Raw genomic sequence first — 24,387 nt, 5'->3', positions numbered from 1 at the left:
AATCCTAACTCATACAAACTGCATCATCGTAATCCAAACATGGCATCACCCAGATAAAATGAAAGAAGCATTCCCCGCCTCAAAATATGCCCAGGTAGATACACGGAGGGGGAGGACCCAATGCATAGCCCAGCCCCTAAATGCCCAAACTCAGACAAGAGACCACAAAGTATATATAAACATGCCCCAAGCACAGTGAAAGAAAGAAATGTGTGGAAACGCACCTAGCGTGCACATGGTGAACTGCTCCCCCAAGTGTCCTACAGGCGCAGTTCTCACCGCACAAACCCACATAGCGAAAAGTTCCCCAGTGAGCTCCACCAGTAAAACTATCGGAGTGCGGGAGAAAATGGTGTAAGACACTCACAACCGACGGGTAACTAAGACACGAAAAGCGATAGAAATAAAGTGCGAAAAGAAGACATGGGTTTCACACCTAATCTGGGCCATGGGATGGATCACAAAAAAGAAGTCATGTTCTAAGTAGGTCTACGCACCTGGGGACCCTAGGTGCTGACTAATCATGCCAGTCACGGGGAAATACCAGATGTCCAGCAATACTTGCTAGCCCGCGCTTGTGTAAAGACACCCAGATGCGCAGCTCCCTAACCTGGAAAGAACCCTCCGAGCTATCCTGCCAGCAAGCCAAACCAACGGAGGAGAAGACGGGCACTTGAGATCCTATAATCGCGCCCCCGATCTGAAGAGGAGGGCCCGAGATTAGAACAGCAATGCGGCCCCTAACTAAAGGCGAGACACCGCAAATAAACGACTCTCAATGTCAGGCGTGATGAAAGGCTTAAAACCCCCCTGAGCTCTAACAAACGAACTCTGGCGTGAAGGAAGACAAAACAGAGATACTGTGCCACCCCGTTGGGGCCTTCCCGCACCCCAAATAATGCACCTCCACGAGCAAACAGCACAAAAAGAACACCCCCATAGTGTTCCCGTAACTATGTTGCTGTAGTCTCACTGTCTGTCGTCCCGCTTAAAATAAGCGGTGGGGATCCCTTATTCTACACGTAACAATACAATATACATCGCCCCATACCAGAGTGCTCGTCCGCTAAATCGAAGTCTGCCCGGCACCCCTACACACTAATTCTGAGAGCACACGAACAAAAGGAGAAATCTACTCTGCAAACCGCAGTCCTGTGATCGCCCCCACACCGGGCATCCGGAGCAAGTACTTAAAACAAAAACGACCCGCGCCTCTCTGTCCACCCCCCCACCGCTCCTTCGCAACGGGTTCGCCGTGCCTCTACAGCCTTGGCAAAGCCACCCCAGACTGTATCGCAAGGAACAAAAGCACCCTCAACGCTGACTCACCTAATAACCCCGACGGACAAAGCGGCACAACGACCCCCGGCGAAAGAGGACCACGCGTCCAGACGCATGGCTGGAGCGCCAGCCACCAAACGGCGTCAGGGTGAGGGGACAGCGGACAGCGGACAAAGAGGCCGCTCGGTGGGCGGGGGAGGAATATATACTCTCCCCCGCCCACCCCAGGAAGGAAGTGACGCGCGGGACCCACCAGGGTCCAAAAGAGCTGGGCTGCCCCGTGTGCCATCTTGTGGCACTACGGTGGCCGCCCTCTTATTTGTGTCGATCCCCTGCGGGGACGTGTCGGTCGGCCTGCATTGTATTCAATATGAATCTTACATTCAGCTCCCTTGCTTTTCTTTGGTTTCTGTGCTTGCCACTTACTTTTCCTCAGTTTCTCTTGGCTGTAGCATACTGTTTCCTGTTGTTCTTTGTGTGCTTCTCTTATCAGTATCCCACCGCCAAAGTACTGTTTCCATCTGCTTTTGGGGAACTTTCTTTGTTTTGCCTACACGGCACTGGCGCTGTGCGCTTATCTACATAATCTCACCCTGGCTGCACGCATTTCAAGCGTGCTTTTTGGCCCCATTGTTTTTCCAACTCCTGCACACCATCTGCACTCCCACCCTGAATGCTCTCACCTCAGAGTAGACACGCAAAACGCTATATGAAACACTACTTTTATCATTAAAAACAGCTACTGTCCCCACACACATCTCAATGACCAGGCAAAGCAATGTTGTAGTAAATTAGATACCAGTAACAAACGTTCTTTATAGCACTTATATTCCGCCTTACAAAGCTGTCATTATTGTTTGAAAGGTCTTCTTTCCCAAACATAGAAAGCGCCCTCTTTGTGAACATCCCACAGTCCTGCGCCTGCACAAATCTCTATGCTGAGCGCAGAGAGGGTAAAGAGACTAGGCACAAACATTTTCATCCCTTAATTATCTCTAAAATACTGATTAGCTCCGTTTTTCACCAGTTCATACTTCATACTCTGATTTGACAGCAGAGTGATTGCTCAAGCTTGGAGGAGCGACGCTGATCTATGTGTAATGCTCAGTTGACACGCCAGCATCTGCGCATGCTCCCTCTAGAATACACTTGCATGTGCGCAATCTGTTTTACGTGTACAAAGGAAGCAGATGCGCTTCTTTTTGTTTCTGATGGGCATGAGGTTCACCACGATACTAATTTCATGTGGCCGTTCACTCCGAGACCTAAATTGGGCATGCATGTTTATTTCCTTTAATTTTTCAGAAATGTCAACTCTTGCTCCATAGAACAAACTCTGAATATAGCTTTCACTCAACAGAAGGTGCAACACTTAATCCAACAAGGTACATTGTGAATGCGCCCCCCGACCCCTCTCCTCTCTAAGGGATGATATAATGCAGTCACAACCAAACAAAACAAAGCCTGGCACTTTGTGAAAGCTTTAGAGGTTTTCAGGTCTGTCCTGGGGTGCAGGTCACTAGCCTATATAACCTGCCTGTCAAAAAGCCGATCTTTCCACTCCTTAATTAGCGGTTTCATTAAAACCGGTAATTTACTTTGATCTTGCTGGCAAAATATTTTAAGCACCCCTTTGAAATCGGGATCTAACTGTTAGGCTTGTGCACAGACCCCTCTGCAAGAGGTGCTTTTTGCACTTTTGTGATGTTAAGCTTTTTGTTACAGTTGATACACTGGTCAGGAAACAGATTCTTGTTAAGACTTGTAGAGAAATTGTCCAGTCCCAAGAGCCTTGAAGCTTTAAGCCATACCTCACCCCGAGCCGGGTGAGGTGAAGGGTGCCCAGGCAACTGTCTCCGGCAGGAGTCTCGGCTCTGCCTCATAAGCACAGGCTGATCTCCTTTCAGAATCTCTATTTATATCTTTCTGTACATATTATTGTAGTACCACTCACCCTGTACTCGCACACCTCTTACCTTGTAAAGGGTAACCTCTCTCACCCTGTACACTCACACAATTCTAATTCTGCACTAAACACACATCAATCACCATGCATTGAGGTGCTTTCATCCTGCACTCAGACACTTATCAACCTTCAATCATGGACCATTCACCCTGCATAGAGAGTAATCACACCATTCTCCCTGCACATACACTCACCTCCCATTGCCCTCTAGTATTGCAGCCATCCTAGACTCGCCCGGACACCTTAATCTCCCATTGCGGCGGCCTTCTGCGTACGACCTAACACACTACCTTTCCGCCTGCTCCCACCTTCCTCATTCTTCTCATACTATGCAATCATCTTAGAACGCCTTGACACGTTTCATTGCGGTTGCTACCCGAATCACGCTATCAACCCAGGTAACAGGCTCCTTTGTTAGTCCCTTCCGCCTGTAGATCCTTTTACTTGGACAATACCAACGCCCACTTAGGTCATTATGGTCTCACACTAGATTCCTCCACCCCTCTGCTACCCTACTCCTGAGTCTCTTCAACGCAGGCCCTTCGACATGTTATTGAACCATGGACTCCTATGCACAGAGCAGTCCAGACTCCAGTCTTATGAGGCTAGATCAATATAGCTGCACAATCAACTACCCTCCAAACCTTTCTAAAAATGCAGCCAAATCCAGTAAACACAGACTTTTTAAATCAAACTCAGAAACCCCTATCTCTGACCTTTTATTACTGCCATGAAAAAGGAACTATCACAAATGATCTGATATTTTACTCTAAAAGAAGGACACCATGGAGAAATGGCTTCTACTCACTACTTAGCTTCTCCTCCTCTAAGAAAATTCTTCATGGCTTAAGACTCGATGTAGTCACCTCATCCACATTCAAAGCATGTCTACCATATCCATTTATAATAATGGGATTATCCTTATACAAGCCGCTAATCGTAACCTAGAAATCTTTGATTGTTTTGCCGCCATTAAGAATTCTCTTAACAACAGTGCCCCTCTCAAAACTCCAGAAAACTCTAATCCCTCACCCATTTCGTAGGACCAGCATGAAGCCTGCATTCTCAATCCCAAGCACCGTAATACTCCACCTGAGACCCTGAATAACACTCTCTTGCCCATTGACGACATAAATAGTTCTCCCGCTAACAATGTCCCTCCCATACCACCTTGGGACTCCAGCCCTTTACACACACACCCGGCCCCTCAAGGAATCCTACTACATCACCTAATGACTTCTCCTGCTACCTTGAACAGCTCACACCCCCATACTGAACCCCTCTGCCTCCAAAGCCTCCTAACCACTCCAAAACATTTACTCCCCTACATGCTACCTTGTACAGCTCTCACCCACCCGAACCGAACCCCTCTGTCTCCCAAACCTCTTAACCACACCAAAACCTCTACCCCCACCCCCCTACTCTCCCACCTGGCCAACACCGTCAGACCTCCCGTTCCGGGATCTTCTCCTCTCCTTACTATCCTCACATTTTTCCCCTACTACTACTACACCCGGGACTGACCCATCTCCTGCACCCCCCCGCTCACTGACACTCAGCCTCATGCGGCCTCAAAACTAAAGGAAATCAACTGGGAGCTTCAAAAACTCAAAAATGACACACAAAAGCTCATAGCCATCACCTCAGAGCTGGCCTCAAACTTATCACCCAACAAGGTCCCGCAGTCGTACCTGCCAATGCCCGACCACTACCCTAAGACTCCCACTCCTCCTGCTGAGACGAGGAGTGACCCTAAGCATACACCTCCCCCTCCGGTCCTGGAACACTACCCCTTACCCAACCACCATATCCAGACCCACTAGATTTAAAAACCACATCTCGACACGGCCCAGACATCCACTCACTTCTCCTAACTTACAACCCCACTCAACCTGATATCCCATTCACATCCATACCTATCCTAGCAATGCCGCTAGCCCTCTCTAAAGATCCTAGTAATCTGATGGGCACCCGGAGACCATTCAAACCATCACACTAAAAACCCGCATAGAACCTTGCCACTGAGGAGATCCGTAGGGTGGTGGACGGGGGGGGGGGGGTCCTTGTGCTCCTGGATCTATCGGCTGCGTTTGACGTTTGACACCGTGAACCACAGGGTTCTGGTGCAGCGGTTGAGGGGTGGAGGGGGCCGCCCTGGCCCTCCTGTCCTCCTTCCTGGAGGCAAGGGAGCAGAGGCTACTTTGGGACTGCCTGCAACCGGACAGTTTCCATCTCCCATGCGGTGTCCCATGGGGGTCCGCCCTTTTCCCGACATTGTTCAACATCTACGTCACCCCGTTGGCTAACCTTATTAGGAGGCATGGTTTTGCCCTGGTCTCGTATGCTGATGATTCTCAACTTGTCATCTCTGTTACTAATCAGCCTGAGAACACAGCTACCAGGTTCCACGCCTGTCTCACCGAGATTATGGCCTGGATGAATCATAGCTTCCTGAAAATAAACACAGACAAGACAGAGGTGATGGAATTTGGGCCGAGCCAGCCCCTATGGAACAAGTCTTGGTGGCCAATTGAGGCTGGAGAATGCCCTAGTCCGGTAAATAGGGTCAAGAACTTAGGGATCATCTTTGATGATCAACTGAACTTTGGTGCCCTGGTTAACTGTCTTATTTCATCTTGCTTTTTTTAATTAAAAACTTTGAGAACATTTTTTCCATACGTTTCTCTAGAATTGCACAAGGTAATTTATGGCGTTGGTTTCCACCATACACTCCCTCACGTGCTCTTAGATCAGCCAGGCTGGGCGTCATGAAGACCGTAAAGACCAGTCATGCAAGATGGGGTGGCAGGGCGATATCACAAAGCGCGGCGCAGCTCTGGAACAAAATGCCATTGTCCATGAAGGTCCAATCCAACTTGCAGATCTTTAGGAAGAGCCTGAAAACATGGTTGTTTACTTCCGCATAGGTTCACATAGTGCACTGTTCCTGCTTACACACCTCAGTGCCAAGACGCCACAGCAATCGAACACTATATAAGCATATAAACATAAACCCCCACATTTATCTCTAATGCACTAAATACCTCAAACCTCATGCAAGTTCACATTGAACAGTCTGCTCCCACTGACTCCAAAACTCACCTGAAATGCACCCTTCTCAACTGCAGATCCACAGTGAAACATGCCGCGGATATTGCTGACCTCATCCTTGAGCAAGAACTTGGCCTCCTGATTCTCACTGAAATTTGGCTCAATGTATCCTCGGGTTCTATCCTGGACATCCTAGTTTCTCCTACTCACAACATTATCAGACTTGACAGAACTAAGAGTACAGGGGAGGCGTCGCCTGTATTTACTATAACAGTCTCTCAGCGAAACAATCTCTGTCCGCTCCTCTCATCTTGTGAATACCTCAGCATACAAAGACCCCTTTGTAACCTACACATCTTCTACCATCCACCAGGAGATAACCTTCTGATGATTGAACAAACCATGGAAACCATCTCATCCATTCTAGGTCTGCATTGCCCCCAAATTCTTCCTGGGAGACTTCAATCTACATTGGAATAACCCGAATGACCTAGCTGTGAACAGTCTTAAAAAATTCCTACTTGACTTCAGCTTAACTCAATTCTGCGACAGCTCAATGCACAACTTGGGCGCGACCCTCGATCTAATCATCTCTAACCCCAACACCATTCTGATCGAATCGATAGCCCCCTGTGACTGGTCAGATCACCACTTTATCACCGTCCTCATACTTGAACGATGGAACTCCCTAAGACTTCAACCCAAGAAACTGAAACACTGGAAAGGATCGATGCAAAATGCTAACATTGATGACCTCATTTCTCAAAGCAATCTGTCCCTGTCTCCACCCATGCTCATGGCAGATGTCCATGAACTCACCGATCACTACAACAACTCCATGCTAAATGTTTTGGATGCATTTGCCCGCCTTCAACTAAAAAGAAAATCCAACAAAGACTCCAATCCTTGGTTTAATGACTGTCTAAACTCAGACAGGCGCAACTTAAGACTAGCGGAATGTGTTTGCTCCTGCAATCCCCCTGAGAGGAAACCCGATGCTGGCCTGTTTGGAGATTGGTGGTGGTATGTTGGAGTTGAATGGTTGTCAGTTGCGGACATTTGCAGATTTATACCCTGAGGGGCAATTCCGCCCACCACCTGTGGGGGTCGGGGATGAGGAGGTGCCATTTAGAGAGAGGTTTGAATATCACAAACTGAAACTGGCCTGTACTACACTATCAGAGAATTTCCCTGAAGCCCCCCCGACATTAGCTGCACTGCAGGACATACTGGCGAGGGCGTCACCACGCAAGCTGGTAACTAGATTATACAGAGCTATGCAAGACCAGGCCCCGATTGTAAAACCTAGATCGTTCCAGTTGTGGAATATTGATCTAGACCCCCAGCTGTTGGATAAACAATGGGAATTCTGTTGTAAACAATTGCTTGAGCTTTCCCCGAATTATAGGTTGCGCCTAGTGCATTTCAAGTTTCTGCACAGATATTATAGAACACCGACTCGTCTACACCGCATGAATCTACGTGATGATGCTCGATGTTGGAGATGTGGGTTTGAACCTGCTAATTTTATGCACATGGCATGGCAATGTCCCAAGCTGCAGGAGTTCTGGAATTCGATTTTTGATGCTATCAACCAAATCTTAGGCAGAGCAGATGACCCCGCCCCACATCAAGGATTATTAGGCCTGGTCTGTGATACAGTACCCTCTGCGAGGAAGTTACATGCACTCCTGCTGTTATATGCTAAAAGGCAGGTCGCTTAAAGTTGGGGGAGGAAAAAGGCTCCTACATTCAAAGCATGGCTGGCAGATGTGGCCTATGGTCAGGTACAACTGGAAACGTTCAGGGAACTGATGCCGGCTGCCTCCAGACCCAGGGACATTTGGTAGCCGTTCCTATCTTGGGCTAGGGCCAGGGTGGGCTCCCCTGATGCGGATGGATCATTGGGACCAACATAAATACTGAGTTGTTACTATATTTGGCTCTGTGGGGTGTTAAAGGAAGGTGCACCACCATAAGATTACTGACTTAGAGGTGTGCCTATTTACTGTATGTATGACACCTGATCGAAATCAATCACAATGTATGCACTAACTGAGCTGACCTATCCCAGGTTAACGGAAAGTCTTCATAATATGTCGCTTTTGCAGCTATTGATGCCTTGTTGTCTATTTTGCTGATCATCGCTCTGAACCTAAAATTTCATGACCTATACTATGACTAGATTTGTTTTCTGGTTAATTGTTTCATGGGCTGGTTGGAATTGTGGACTTGACCGGTCCTTGTTCTATTTATTGCATAATTCTTATCTGCTCCTATGACCTGATGTAGCTTGTGTGAATGACATCTGTTAACACATGTCTGTACAACTATATGAGCTGGATTGTTTGAAAATCTCAATAAAAACAAGTTTAAAAAAAATAAATAAAAAAGACTAGCGGAATGAGCTTGGAGATCCTCTCCATCTGCTGAACTCAAACTTCTGAGAGCAAGAAGGAGCCTTTACAACGAACACATCAGAACTCCAAAAGCGACCTTCTTCAGAAAGCCAACTAGACAAAGCTAGAAACCGCCCCAAAATGTTGTTTGAACTGATCAAACGGCAATCCAACAACACACCCATTCAATCGACAACCACTGCCAGTCCCCAACCTAATTGCGAGGACTTTGCTGCCTTCTTAATCGAAAAATCCAACAAAATTGAATCTGATCTAAGCTCAAATTATCTTCCTCACCAGACTCGCACCAAACTCCCCAGTCCCCTCTTCCTACCTACCACTCCCCTAAAAACAGTACACATTGGAATCAATTCTAAATCTTCAATGACACTTCCATTCTCAACATTTTCTGTACCCTGAAACCCTCGAATCACTTCAACAATCCCCTTCCCTCATATTTCTTGAAAGAAATTATAAGGCCTCTAGTTCCACTCTTGACCAAGATCATTAATGCTTCCCTACTTCAAGGTGAGGTCCCTGACTGCCTAAAGTCCGGGCTAGTTCTCCCCATCCACATGAAGCCTTCAGCGGACCCTGAGGATCTAATTAACTTCCGACCAATCACTAACGACCCTACTCTGGCAAAGCTCATTGAAAAATGAGTACAGGTACAACTATCTAAAAACATTGAAATTGATCTAGCAGCTGGAATTCCTCAATCGGGCTTCCGTCAAGGCTACAGCACCGAAACAGCCATCACTCACATAGTTGATGACACGCTTACCCTACTAGACCGAAACAAATCCTACCTATTAATCCTACTCGACCTCTCATCAGCCTTCGATACGGTCAAACATGACAACCTCCTGAGCCTTCTGGAACATAGGATGGGGCTGTCTGGCACAGTACTTAAATGGTTCGCCTCCTTTCTCCACAATAGTACACAGAGAATTAAATCCAACCAATCCCTTTCTCATCCCAGTCCCTGCACCCTGGGAGTGCCCCAAGGCTCCTCGCTATCATCCAATCTTTTTAACTTATTCATTGAACCCCTCACCGAAATCCTCAAAGCATCTAACATCCAATACCACATGTATGCAGACGACACCCAGCTGTACATGAAAATCTCGTCGCCAGACGAGATCAAGTCACTCAACTGAACCTTACACAAAACCCTCAACTGGCTTATCTTCAACCATCTCAAACTAAGCACCCTAAAAACTGAATTTCTCATTTCCCCGCCCAAGCAACCACCCATCATTGAGGAATACATGAAAAATCTGTCTGCTCTCAACTGCACACCACATATCATAGACTCTACGAAATCTTTGGGTATATTGCTGGATAGGAACTTGAGCATGCAGGACGACCACATTAGTGCTTCTACCAAAGGAGCAAACTTCAAACTGAGCATCCTAAGGAAACTAAAACCTTTCCTTCCCCCCCCCCCCCCGATGACCTCAAGTTCGCAGTACAAGCATTAGTCATCTCACGATTGGAATATGGCAGTGCAACACTCTGAGGTCTGCCTAATTACAGGCTGGCTCCCCTCAGAGCCTCATTGAATGCGGCGGCCAGGCTCGACACAGCCTCCAAGAAGTACAATCACATCTCCTCAGACGTGAAAACGCTCAACTACTGGCTACCTTTTGAAGCAAGGATACACATTAAACTTTCCTGCATGACTCACAAAGCCCTTCACTTCAACACACCTCTCTACTTCGCAAAAAAAACTTGAGCTGCTGGGTGGTGTCCGTACCTCCAGGAGCTCTGGCACCCATTTTACTCTGTTGATTTGAAATATATTAGTTCTTTAATTCCAAAGTACATTGGAATTAAAGAACTAATATAATTCAAATCAACGGAGTAAAATGGATTTATTAGAGTAAAGAACAGAGAAAATACGAACAAGAGCAATATTAATGATCATAGCTGTGCGTCTGGATTTGGGGTGCAGTGGCGCCCCATTCATCTTGGTTTGTTAACCCTCCTACATAAACCAAAGAAATTCTAAAAAACAAAAACCTATAACCGTTCCTTCTCAGGAATTGCCCCAAGAATCCGGAACGCCCTCCCAACGGAAATGATACTGATTCCATCAAAAGTGTCTTTCAAAAAGGAAATTAAAGCGCTACTGATGAATACCTACCTGCCCTAAAGTCCAGTAGGGTTTCTGAGTCACCTCCATATACTATCACGCTGATGACTTTCTTGCCTTATCCTACTGACTAATTTTTTTGCCCACTATCACATCCTAATGTAAATATTGCTCTTTTGTGCCTATCATGTCGTCTCGTAACTATTGCTATTTTTGTCTATCATGTCGTCATGTAACCATGCTATTTTTGTCTATTGCTATGTCTGCCATGATTGCCCCTTCCCATATGTGTTGCATCCCTCCGTAAAGCGCTCTGATACCCTCTAGGGTCATGATGATACTATAAAAAACTTTCTAAATAAATAAATAAAAAATAAACTGCTCCCACATCTCTTAACTTATTGTTAATTTCATAGGCGAAATCTAATGCATTTACCAATGCGTTTTGGAGTATACTGTCCTAATAATCTCAATTGGCTTTGCTTGCCTTTGAAACTGAAAGTTGATGGGGGTTAATTGTACATTCATTTCTGCTTGAGGGGCTTCTGCCTTTGTGCAAGTTCTATCAACCAAGTGCTGAATTTGTTTTAAACCCGTCAGTGTCCTTTCTCCCACATTCAACTCCAATATTGCTTCTCTTTGTCTGTGCTCACTTATCCCTGCTACATTATCAAAGTTATATTAGCGGGTAGAGGAACAGGTTTTTGAGTTATTTTTGATCTTGCTTCTAAGTCTAGATTTGGAAAAGAGGTTAATCCTGAAAGAATAGATTCTTGAGAATTTTTGTTGCTGCTTCTGAAAGTTTAAAAGTTTGTGGATCATTCTTCTGCTCAGATCACCATATTTCCACAGGTCATTAAATGCTTTGCTCATATCTAAACTGGAAAACGGTGCACATTCTAGATCGATCGTGATGACCGATTCACCCGTACAGTTCCAGAACAGAAACCTTGTTGATGGCAACTTTAGACGCAGCCTCTACCATTTGACCAATTACACCTTCCATCTGGCTAGAGGTCTCCCTTATAAATTTGCTGAGATATTCTGGCTTGCTATTTCTTGAGTAGTGTTATAAAAAGAACCTCTATAATGTGGCGCTTTTGTCTTGATCCTGCCAGTACACTTTCTGATTAAGTGAGAGTGTTATTCACAAACTCCCGCTCATTTTTGGGTCTGTTTTTTCACATTGTTAGCCACCTGGGCTCAGACCTGCTGATCCGGCCACTGTTGCATCCATAGCAATGATAAACTTGACAAATGGCAGGTACGTTGTAACTAGTTTGATACATTGGGACATTCTGTCTAGTGTCTTTAACCCATTAAGTGGACCAGTTATCACTAAAGGTTTAAGACTGGAGAGCTTCTGTATATAGGCAAGCACACCCTAACTTTTCCTCAATAACATTCTTCGCAGGACCCATGCCCATGTTTTTTTAATTGTAGCACTTTGTGGCATGAGTGCTGTAATTGTGTTTTAGGTTGTTTTCTCGAAGCCAAAAAGGTGCTTGTTTCTTGTATGCTCAACTGCCCTAGTTTATGTTAATAAAATAACCATTCTTTTTCAGGGCTCTAGCTCCGCATTGAGTTTGAATGTAATTTGTGTTTTACAGTACACTGGATCAAAACCCTCAATTGGCTCTTCGAGTGAGCTTTGATAGCTGGAGAGTGAAAAGCACAAAAGGATTAACTAGGAGATCATCCATTGTAAACAACTGTATCCATTGTGGATGCTGGCCTGTAAACACTATCTTCTGCAAGAGTGGGGAAAATGGCTTCATACAAACAGACACTGACGGTGATATCACAGCCTGGCTTGTCATTTACCCTATCGCTCATTTTTAGGTCAAAGCCTGCCAGACAGGGGCGGTGCATCCATTAGGGCACTGGGGCTTTGCCCCACAAGCCGCCGAGCCCGCTGGTCCCTCAGCTTCTCGGAACTTAAGTAAACTCTCAGTTTACGTAAGTTCAGAGACACCGAGGAAGAACAGACAATCATGTCAGTCAGCATGACGTGGGACCGCCCACCCCCTTCAGAGTCTGAGGGGGTGGGCGCTCCGGCGTCATGTTGACTGACAGGCATGCAGCAGCACAAGTGCGCATGAGTGGGGAAGGTCGGCAAATTCTTCGCCGTGCCCAGTCATGCGCACTGGTGTCTGGCGCATGCCCATTAGGAGAGCGAGGGTTGAGCAAAGGCTCAAACCTCGGTTTCCTAATGGGCTGGCAGGCGGAGAGTAACCGTGCCCTAAGTCAATTCTGGCGCTGCTCCAGCGCCAGGATTGGCTGAGAGGGGTTGCCACTTGCCAGCACTGCAGCAGTGATGAGGCTTTTAAAGGCGCCAACGTACCCGAGGGAGCACGGACAAGGTAAGATTTTCATTTTATACCCCCCCTGCAAACACCCCCTCTGCAAACACCCCCTCTGCAAACACCCCCTCTGCAAACACCCCCTCGCAAACACCCCCCCTCCTGCAAACCCCCGCCCCCCCCCCGCTGCGAGACGCGACTGAAAACAGGGATGGGCTGACTGCCTTGACTAGAGGGATTCTCAGGTTAGACGCTTCAAGGGCTGGGTAGTTCTTGGAATGGAGGGTCGGGCAGGGGGAGTATTGGTAGAAATGGGGGGGGGTTTGTGATGGCTTCTCAGCATTTCATTTGAAAGGACCCCTTTGTACTGGAGTAGTGTCGAACACTTTCGAACGGTTCAGGGTTCGCCTATATGTGTGCTGCACATTAGAAGTGTGGCACTCGGACCACTGCCTGCTCCCTCCCGTTGGAGACTTGGGGTCGTCCGCTGAGGATTCTCTGGTGAAGCCTTGTGATGAGACTTTAACCATCTGTGAACCCTCCGCCTGCCTAAAGTCCTTCACGGGGGCGAGTACAGCTTCACGACCTGGGGTTCTCTTCAGCCTTCTCATCAGGACCCGGTGCAAATGCCGGATTCCTACCTCCCGGGAGTCTACTTTATCTCACGTGTGGGCTGTTGTATAAGAGAAGAGTCTCTTTCTTTCCACCTACTCCCCGGCTTTGATGCATGCATGCAGCAGGCCGTTTCCTGCTTTCGCACCCCATTCTCAGTGCGCTAGTCGTGCAATTAGTGGTCTCCCAGCCTTGCCCACGCCCCCTATTGAGGTGTGAGAGCAGAGCATCCTTCCCTTAGACGGGACACACTCTCTTCGCTTCGGTCATGATTTGCGTTCCCCCCGATTTAACACTGGAAGGGCTCTCCCGTCACCCCATTCGTGGTTTAGTTCTCGTGAAGGGTGTGCGGGAGCAGCCTCACTTCTCAGGGGGGTGCTCTTCCCACAAGCCTCTAGCTCAAGGTTTCACGCGAGTGCTTGTAGTCTTCGACTCTTGTTCCCTGCGTGAGGTGAGTGCGGGGTCAGGCTGCTGATGCACTTTTACCTTTCCCTCAGTTCGTTGTTGTCAAACTTGCCCTCCAGGTGCTTAGCTGTCTCCCAGGATTGCGATTCAAGTGCAGTTGTAATGTCGCATCACAAGTTCCCGTCTATTTCGAATATGTAACTTACACTTTCTTTCTAGAGAGCTGATTTAATCTTGTTATGAAGATTTGCAGTGGGAATCATCAGTCGGTTGCCATCAGCTGTTTGGGAAGCCATAAATTGAGTAAGAGGGGAGACTTTTCCTAAAATGTAATCTATATCTCTCAGGCCAATCGCAGGTACGCAGAAACCGTGCTCGAAAAGCATAAATAAAACACATGCACTCAGCAGGGACGTCTGCTTACACCGTGACCGGTTTAGTGGTAAAATGTTTTTTGGGTTTACGTCATTTATCACTCAACTTTGTTAATTATTCAAGATGTGGTGGTCACTGCATCTCCTGCACTGGAGGACAGCTACAGTCATGGAAAGATAAAGCCATTGATGATTCCTAGGAATTATATTAGAGATTGTGACCGCTTCTTGTCAGGGAAGAATATTTCCCCCCTTGTTTACAATGGGGAACATGAACTGATGCCCTACCGACTCACAAACCTTCCTGATACGCAAAAAAAAAAATGTTCACAAAATGCTTGTTGCACGCTTCTCAGATGTAGGCAGCTACCAGTCGTTTACCTACTCCCTTGAAGCTATACCGGTTGTTGTGCCTTCAGATAGCATTTTGACGTCCCCTTTACTTGCTGATACTCATACTGGCTCAACCTGTCCAAGTTGCGTTAGGAATTTTGGAATTTGAAGTTGAAAGCGATGTGTCGCTTGCCTACAGCATCAATATACTATTGCTACGCCCACTGATTGTATTCGGGGCGGGCCGACCAAATGCTAATGCTGCAGCGTTTACTGCACAATATGTGAATGATAAGGTGCAGCATGAGCGCTGGGCCTGTGGGATTGACTGTATGTTTTATTTTGCAGAATACCAAAAGGTACAGTCTTGTCTAGACGTAGACAGTATTAAACCAATCATATTAACTTTTGCTGCAGAGGAAGTATTGTTTGTATATAACTTTCAGACTTCAAGCTAATGAAATATTTTGGAAATGTGTGTGGCCAAATTCATGTTCATACACTGCAGGTTGCCTAAATCAAATGGCATTTTGACATCAAGAAAGTTGTTTGTCATATTTCTCATTAATTCTTTAAAAAATCAGCAGTTTGATCCATGTGAACTAAAGTTTTATATCAATTACATATACGGCCAGCCGTGGGGTTCTTCAATTTTCAATTTTTTGCACTTTTCGATTTCCTAACCCTGACCATCTTTCGAGCTTGATAAACTCCCACAGTGATCATATAATGTGCCTTTTTAAGTTGTGTCTGGCGAAAATATAACATGTCAGTATCAGCGACAAGTGTATGTACTTAAGGTCAGGGCTTTAAGTGGGGAAAAAAAAACTGGGGGTGCTCTAAAAGGGGCGTGGTAAATCTCTTAAAGGGGTGTGGCCTATCCAAGTAGGGGCGTGGTCTAAATCAAGATAACTAGCACCGCTGCTCACGGGATCCCTTAAATCCCTCGGTGCCCTTCTTCCAACTAAAACTGTGCAGTTTTTCTGCTTGACGTTTCAGGTTGAAAGCCGGGGCTATCAAGGGCAACCAAGTATAAACAACATTATGTTTGTGCCCATATCACATCCACACACTCCTTTCACTCTCCCCCCGCCCCCCCCACTCTTCTATCTGTGTTTTGTCTTCCTCTCTTTCTGTAGGAATGAAGGTCGTCTACTGTGAACTTAACCTCTAGAATATTTTCTGGCTGACCCTCTAATCTCCATATTTGGCCATTTGATTGAACCAAAAAAGGTCAAAAGGCATTTTGGTGACCAGTTTTGTTTTTAGGTTTATGTTTTATTTTTGTGAATCACACAAACAGCATCTAACAAATGCAAATACCATCAATATGGAAAAGCCGCCATACAGTAGTATCTCATCCAGGAATTATGTTTCGGCTTTTTATTTTATCTTCATTAGTTTGTTTTTGCAATTTTATACGGTGCAGACTCGACCCAAAGGCACTGACGCAAGAAGTACCCTTTGGATAATACACATCAGTGTCAAAGATAAGCATCACAGAACTAAAAGTAACAAACAATTTGTTGCAGCGTAGACCGTCCCTTGCCAGGAGGCACTTGGCTGTCGATCACAACGCACGCATAAAAAAAATAAAGATGCAAGTTTGTAATTGGAATCTACACGTTATACAAGCTCAAACTAAAAAACGATTTTAATCAAACTGTGGGGATAACCCACTGCACTTACAGATCAAGGATGGGGCTCCACAGGTGAAAAATGGTGAAACCAATTTCCCCGACCTCTCGAATTCAAAACACGGCGCCAATTCATTAATTGAAGGTTGTGTAGTTCCTGCTGGAGCAGGCTGCCTGGGGCAGAGGCGCAACTAAAGCCAAATTTTCCGGGTGGGGGTAAGAAAAAAATTCAGGGGGGAGGAATCTTTAATCAATGGGCAGAGTGGAGCTGCAGGGGCTCTTAGAAGGGGTGAAACAACAGCAAGGCCCCATTAACAGGCAAATTATCTTAAAGACCTGTGAAGTGCTGGGGTGCGGCTGTGTGGCTGCCTCAGGCGGGCTGACACACGAGGGGGGCTGCCACTGAAGCCCTTTGAGTCCAATGGGTGTTGCGCGCCTGGCTGGGGTCCTCTGCCTCTTAAGTTTTTCATCATCTCAGGCTGGCACCATGTTATGCCGTGATCACTTCTCAGTGAGGAAACTGAGCTCTCACTGCAGTAGCATAGGTTCAGAGATCGCGTTCTAGCCCCCTTAACTGTCCATCTTGAATACAGAAATACTTATAGAGGCTTACAGGCTTTTTGAAAGATCTCCCATATTTTTCTCCGGAATTGATCGGTTGGACTTTAACAGACACAGAGAATTGAACTTTTTGCCTAGTCTTTTCTTTAATTCACAGAAAAGACCACTATAATCTTTAGCAATTGTGCATCTATGCCCTGATAAACTACTGTTAAGCTTCAATTCTCCAAGCCCAGGTCTTGCTCGTCATAACCCTGGAGTCCCCGGCCTTATAGCCACGTACGGGTACCAAGCATAAATGAGACTTAGTAGTAATCATGGAAAGTGGAGGACACAGGGCCCTTTTATTGTAACACGAAGGGGAGCCTTGCATGGGGGCGAGTTATAGGAAGATCATTTTTTTATTCTTGGGCTTGCTTGGGCAATCCTGCCTCTCACAGGAGGCAATAATCCACTCTGTTAGGGCTCCGGTGCAGAGGTGGCAGTGTGGGGCTGCTGTTAAAGCCGGTTCTGAAGTATAGTTTCTTCCAGATGGCTTATCTCCCTGGGGTTATGGGAGGCTTGCCCTAGCTGCACTTTACCGATTCTGATCCTGCATCCAGAACCTTGGTGCCCGTGGGCTGAGCTCAGAGGCCACCTGAATGCTCTTTACACCGAGACGTTATGAGCTGAGAGCAGATAACTCTATCTACCCTTTACCCCTTCTCGCCCGCATGGGCGCAGCTGAAATCCCCTGGCTGCACTCTGTGACCTCATGCATAAGGAGGAGGCACCCTCAGGCTGTTCTTTGCTCCCCTCGCCAAGCTCCGTGGCATTCTGTATGGCTAGCTCTCGGTTCCAGGCTTCAGACACCTACCTTACTGTGGAGAAAGCGCAGATAATGAGAAAGGAGCAGCTGATACTTGTCAGCCTTGAAGATCTCAGACAGACCAAGATAACCGCGCGCTGGAGCCAGTGACGGGAGGGGGCATGCACGTGCAGCGTCAGTCAGGGGAAGACGTCTGCACTGCACACAGACTGAAGACATGCTCTGCCTGGGCACAGTCAGGGCTTTAAGTGTGCTGGGTCTGTCCGGGTCTATACAGCAGCAGTTTTTTTGGGGCCCTCGAAATGGGTCTGAAGAAAAAAAAAATGAAGAAAGGACTACCTTTGCCAGCCGCGAAAATAGAGCCCGATAGAGACCCGTTTGGAGGGCCCCAAAAAAAACCTGCCGGTGCTCAGACCCGGACAGACCCGGCCCACTTAAAGCCCTGCTTAAGGTCGTAAGCTATTCGTGTTAGCATAATCTTAAGGCCCCCTACCTCTTTCTTGTGTTCAGTGATTTGCTGTAGTAAGGAGGCGGAATCATCTGTGGTGGATCGAGGGGAAAGAATTTCCTGCCTGGGGCCCTGCGTGTATCAATTGTGATGGGGGCATCTGTACTGGTTTGGCAAGAGGAAGGAAACGATTACTGCACGGGATCGAGGGCACCTGTAGTGTATAGCCCATTTGTGAATGCCAGACCCATTGATTAGCTCGGAGTCTAGTGTGTCTTTGGAAATATGAGTTTCTTTTGAATGGGTTTCTTTTGTGGGACCATTGAAATAGCTCGCTATATTGTGTATATATATAGATTTGTCCATTGAACTTGTTCACATCGTTAACTAGTGTTTTCTATTGGAAAGGGTAGAGCCAAAGCAGGTTCGCTTAGTACCCTAGCCCTCTTCAGAAGTCAGACTTGCTTGGCAACCCAGAAATTCTCTGAAATAATGTATGAGTTTTCTCCTATGAATGCCTAGAAGAACTACATTTTTAGTCCATTTATCACAGAAATAGTGCTGAAAATCGCACCAAAAAGATGCGAATCTTTTAAAAATGTCTTCACTTGGGGAGAATCCCCCCCCCGAACCCCCCTTTTGTCGTCGGGCTCGCTCGCTTTGCTCGCTCGCATACGTTAATTCGTTCTGCTTACGTCCTATCAGTTTAAAATTCCACCAGCCGCCCCTGCTGCCAGACAGTGCAATTGTCTGATTGCAAACACATAATTGGTACATGCTGAAAGTTTACCTAGGAATGCCTTTTGCCCATTGATTTGTGGTTTGTAACTTACATTTGCTTGCTTTCTATTCGCTGGCTTTATTTGTTTTAGACCTTCCAGCATGGCTGTCTCTCCCTTGGAGCAAAGCCTGTTTACAACCTCTCTGACTGGCTTCTCTCATTCGCCCACGAGTGCTAACTTTCTGGAAACTGTTTTTTTTTCTTTTTCGTGAGAGTGCATGTGTTTTCTGCTGTCTCCCTCATATGCTAATTCAGAAATCAGTAAACAGTGTTGGGTTTCTTTGAATAGGTTTTCTGCCCACTATCTTTTTGCGTTATTGATTCTACTTATTTTTGGCATTATCAGTTTATAAATCACACATGCCTGTGCGGATCTATTTTTTGTCTACCAGTTTGTTTATTTCGGTCAGTGCTCTTTACCAATAGCATAAAATAAACAATCCCCTTCCTCAATTTCACGCCCACGCCATAGCCACTGGAAGTAGGGGAGTGGGAGTGCTGATGCACACCCCCCCCCCCAAAAAAAATTTATCATGCTAGAGTTCATAAGTTGAAGGAACAATAAAGAGACTGCTACATTTTGTTTGTATTCTCTCACATTTGGTGTGCATTAAAAGAGAGCGATCAAACATCAGACTGTTTCTTCTGACAAATTGCTGTTTATTTTTTTTAAACAGAGCTTGGCAGCTCCTTTGTGGCAATCTTGTTTGGTCCTGGGTGGGTGAAAGGTAAAGGCTGGAGGATGTAATTTTTTATCTAGTACACTACAAAATGTATATCCCCATAAAAATAAACTGTATAAATATTTCAGAATATAACAGCAGTTAGGAGAGCACAAATAAAACACTTTTTTGTAATTCTGAATTGTAGTGGAAGCGAAGATTTTAATATTATAAAAACAATTCAATAGACCTGGTGATGATTTCCACACGTTTGCGCACTGTGTAGTTGATTTAGAGAGAGATTTAGAGAGAGATTTAGAGAGAGATTTAGAGAGAGATTTAGAGAGATTTAGAGAGATTTTGAGAGATTTTGAGAGATTTAGAGAGAGAGATTTTGAGAGAGAGATTTTGAGAGAGAGATTTTGAGAGAGAGATTTTGAGAGAGCGATTTTGAGAGAGCGATTTTGAGAGAGCGATTTTGAGAGAGCGATTTTGAGAGAGCGATTTTGAGAGAGCGATTTTGAGAGAGCGATTTTGAGAGAGCGATTTTGAGAGAGCGATTTTGAGAGAGCGATTTTGAGAGAGCGATTTTGAGAGAGCGATTTTGAGAGAGCGATTTTGAGAGAGCGATTTTGAGAGAGCGATTTTGAGAGAGAGAGAGCGATTTTGAGAGAGAGAGAGCGATTTTGAGAGAGAGAGCGATTTTGAGAGAGAGAGCGATTTTGAGAGAGAGAGCGATTTTGAGAGAGAGAGCGATTTTGAGAGAGAGATTTTGAGAGAGAGATTTTGAGAGATGGAGGGGGAGAGGGAGAGGGAGAAATGAGAGAGAGGGAGAGGGAGAAATGAGAGAGAGGGAGAAATGAGAGAGAGGGAGAAATGAGAGAGAGGGAGAGGGAGAAATGAGAGAGAGGGAGAGGGAGAAATGAGAGAGAGGGAGAAATGAGAGAGAGGGAGAAATGAGAGAGAGGGAGAATGAGAGAGAGGAGGGAGAGGGAGAAATGAGAGAGAGGGAGAAATGAGAGAGAGGAGGGAGAGGGAGAAATGAGAGGGGGAGGGAGAAATGAGAGGGAGATTGAGAGGGAGATTGAGAGGGAGATGGAGAGGGAGATTGAGAGGGAGATGGAGATGGAGATGGAGAGGGAGAGGAGATGGAGATGGAGAGGGAGAGGGAGATGGAGAGGGAGAGGGAGAGGGAGATGGAGATGGAGAGGGAGAGGGAGAGGGAGAGGGAGAGGGAGAGGGAGAGGAGAGGGAGAGGGAGAGGGAGAGGGAGAGGGAGAAGGAGATGGAGAATGAGATGAAGGGAGGTGGGGCTATTTGACTGTCTGTTGCCATTTTGATTCCCAGTCTGGGCCACCATGGCATGTGGTGCTCGGGTGGCTTTGTATCAAGTTCGATTGAGAAAGCAGCTCAGTGTGCTATGAAGTTTTAAGTGCCACACTAGCACATAATTACCGTATGGAAAGTCACCTCTGTTCTGTGACCCCACAGATGCCCTCTGCCCCTTACCTATAAACTGATCTTGGAACTCCTCGTGAGTGATTTGTAAGCAGGTTATATTTGACTTTGCTTACTTTAAAATAGTATATATTTCAGGTATGACTGGAAATTGGAGCTAAGAAGGAACGCTGACGGGAGTACAAGAAGAATATGCAATTAATAGTAATTACAATTTGATTTTTTTTGTCCAATATTTCTCTGTCCACGTTTGCGAATGTTCCCGTAAATAGACTGTTCACCATACATAGAGATTTCATTAAACTGAGCCTTTAAGCTCGAACCCCGTGAAGTATTTGCTCAGTGTGAATAAAGAGCTCCACAGTTGAAAGCCTGACACGCTGCATCATTGATTTACCATTTAGCTGATTGTGTGTGTGTTTCTTTTTCTCTTTAGGGAGTAGGACCCAGAGGTACTTCCATTCACCCATGGCGTCTGCGGGCCGGGTGTGCCATCACACCATGATGGCTGGCATGTCCACTGCGGGGGAGCTCACTTTGGAGCCCCTGATCATGTGCAAGCTCTGCCTGTGTGAACACTCTCTGGAGAGGATGACTACTCTCGAAGAATGCAGCTGCATCTTCTGCACGATGGTAAGTGCTCCCCATGAGAGCCTAATGGACATAAATGCTGTTTAGCATGCAGCATCACTAGTAATATTTTTATGTAGAATGACAACGGAATCGCATTTTATTTTGTAGAGTCAATTAGTCTTTAGCTAGTTCGTTGAAATAATGTTTAAAACAGTTTAATACAATTGTTTGAAATATGGATTATTAAACTCGTATTATTCACACCAACCTCCTGCTTTGTTAGTAAGTCTATTCATTGTTTTGTTGTATTTTTCATTCATTTTTAAAGTCACTCGTGAATACAAAGTAAGATTCATAAAATAATTCTTCAAACTTTATTTACAGTCCAAATAACTTGAAACAACTACATAACGCCAGCCTTGTTCTTTGCTTGCCTTTTCCTCGTTTTCTCTCATGTTTACTGAATGGTGGCCAGAGTATCTCAAACCTCCTTTTGTCCCTACTTTGAGTGTCATCTCGTGCACCTTTGGTCCGCTATTTTCTTCAGTGAATTGTTTTTTTTAATGTTAGGCCTTGTGCACCCTAATGCTAATGTATACCACAAACACTTGCCATAACAATGGATAACTTACTGGTTAAGCTCAGGGAAACGGAAAATCGTGTTTACAAGTTAAGCAACATCAGTGTTTTTCAAAGCAAACAACGCTATGTCTTAGTGAGCTGTTTTATAGTCAGTGGATGTTAGTTCGATAACTTGGCGTACCTGCTTAGGTTTCATAGCTAGTTCTCATTTTGCAAATACTTGGGTGGAAAAACTGCTGCTTTAACTTTATAAGTTAGCCTGCTTGACATAAGTGACTACTTGTGAATGTGAGCAAAAGCAAGATGATGACATTTGAACCATGTTCAGACAGAGCTAATATCTGGGAGTCACCCTTGAAAGTGTGTTATTAGCAGCTCGTTGTTACAATCAGGACTTTCAAGAATCAAACACATATATTGGAGGGACTGCGGGATGGGAATCTGTTGTGCAGAAGCTCTCAGGGGATTGTGGCCAACTGAGGTTATAAAGGTGGTCAAGAAGAGAGGAAGGAAGGAAGGAATGCAGCCACTTCAAGGCAATGACTCTGAAATCAACCCGTGCCAGGTGGTGTGAATGACTCAGTCCACTGTGAAGAATGCTGCCAATAGATGCAGCTCGGGCAGTGCCCTGAAATGCTTGAAATTGGCTACCTCACTTTGCGCCATCGATGATTGGCACTAGAACAGTTTATCTCATCCAGGGTGAAACCCATCTTGCAGTTGATAAGCCGATAGTTCTTCACAAAAGGCCAAATCAGTGATGTAGCTACCTTTTAAGCAGATCCATTGTTGAGGGCCGGTTATAAATGGGTTGGTTGTGAGACAACTGGAGCAGCGTTATAGCTCCTGTTTCCTGTGCTTTATAATACCATCAGGGTATGTGGCCCATAGCGTCCCAATTTCTCTCCTTTGCTTCGATGAGCAGGGGGTTTCACTGCTGAATTTCCAGTCCTTGTTTTTCAGATATTCATTTTGCTTTTCTCTTCAGTGCTACCCTCTTCTGACAATTTAGGGTCATTGTTGCCATTCCAATCCAGAACTTGCCGGTTTAATGGCTAAGCATATGCTTGACTGCTTCCATCCAAACACTTTGGTTCCATTTTACTGATGTTTTACAGATGTGGTCAGTTGAATGTATTAGCAACTAGCATGCTTTAGGTCCTTATGACATCATCTTTCAGCATTACTTTCCTTGAAGCACCGTTATGTAAAATACGTTTTTTTGTGACTAACATTGTGTTTTTTTGGGGGGATGAACATTGTGGTTTATGGAAGGGCGTCCTTTTTTTTTTTTAATAAAGTAAAGGATCAATGACTAGACCTTGACACACTTAGAATGGATACAATCTTGGCAAAAGAGTTAGGGAACAACAAATATGGGTTGAGACTATTAGGATGTCCTATCGTTTGCTAATTGAGACACTGTAATAACTTGACTTGTATTTTCAACTTGTTGCAATAAGCAAGTTGCAGATTTTTGTCTCTGTCACAGAAGGCATAATAACCGATGCAAAAGGTAAAGAGATTTATTCAAAGAAGTAGAACACCTTACAAAGGAAGAGCTTCAATGGCACCACAAATCCTGAGAATAGAATATTTGTTGCAATTGAAATCCATTCTTTTTGGACGGTACTACAGATGTAAAAAGCGAATGTCCATTCACGTCCTTAAAATTAAAATTGCTGTGCCCAAGCAAAAGTAATCAGGGAGGTAAAATCCACCTGTCCCATGCCTTTGTCACACTTTGGCTAGAAAAAACATGGTTGAATGTTACATGAACTTCCAATTGTCCCTCCTCAAAAGACGTAAAAATAAACTCACTCATACCATGTTTAAATGATGATTCAGGCACTCACCCTTTCTGGTCTTCCCAAGGTTATTCATTTGACTGACAAAATCCATTCTTGCTGGGCCGAAATATGTATGTACTATTGGAATTCACATAAGCTGACTCCTGCTTTTGTCTTCTTACATCATCCATAGATACTGTTATATCCATTAAAAGACATCATCAAATGTGGCCAAGCACACCACACAAAAAATAGCACCTTCCAC

The 24,387-nt window shown here is 45.5% G+C and overlaps 1 protein-coding gene across 1 annotated transcript in view; it reads left to right on the top strand.

The window, feature by feature from the left end:
• Window positions 1–24,387, top strand: part of RNF144B (ring finger protein 144B) — a 274,575-nt gene that overhangs the window by 87,648 nt on the left and 162,540 nt on the right. The window contains exon 2 of the mRNA XM_078687940.1: window positions 21,614–21,810. Coding sequence (XP_078544066.1) covers window positions 21,646–21,810 — 165 coding nt within the window. The 5' untranslated portion in view covers window positions 21,614–21,645. The remainder of the gene's footprint in view (window positions 1–21,613; window positions 21,811–24,387) is intronic.

This window comes from Lissotriton helveticus, chromosome 4_1, assembly GCF_964261635.1.
Source record: "Lissotriton helveticus chromosome 4_1, aLisHel1.1, whole genome shotgun sequence".
Lineage (NCBI taxonomy): Eukaryota > Metazoa > Chordata > Amphibia > Caudata > Salamandridae > Lissotriton > Lissotriton helveticus.
Note: the sequence above shows the minus strand (reverse complement) of the source record. Positions and strands in the feature narration are given on the sequence as shown.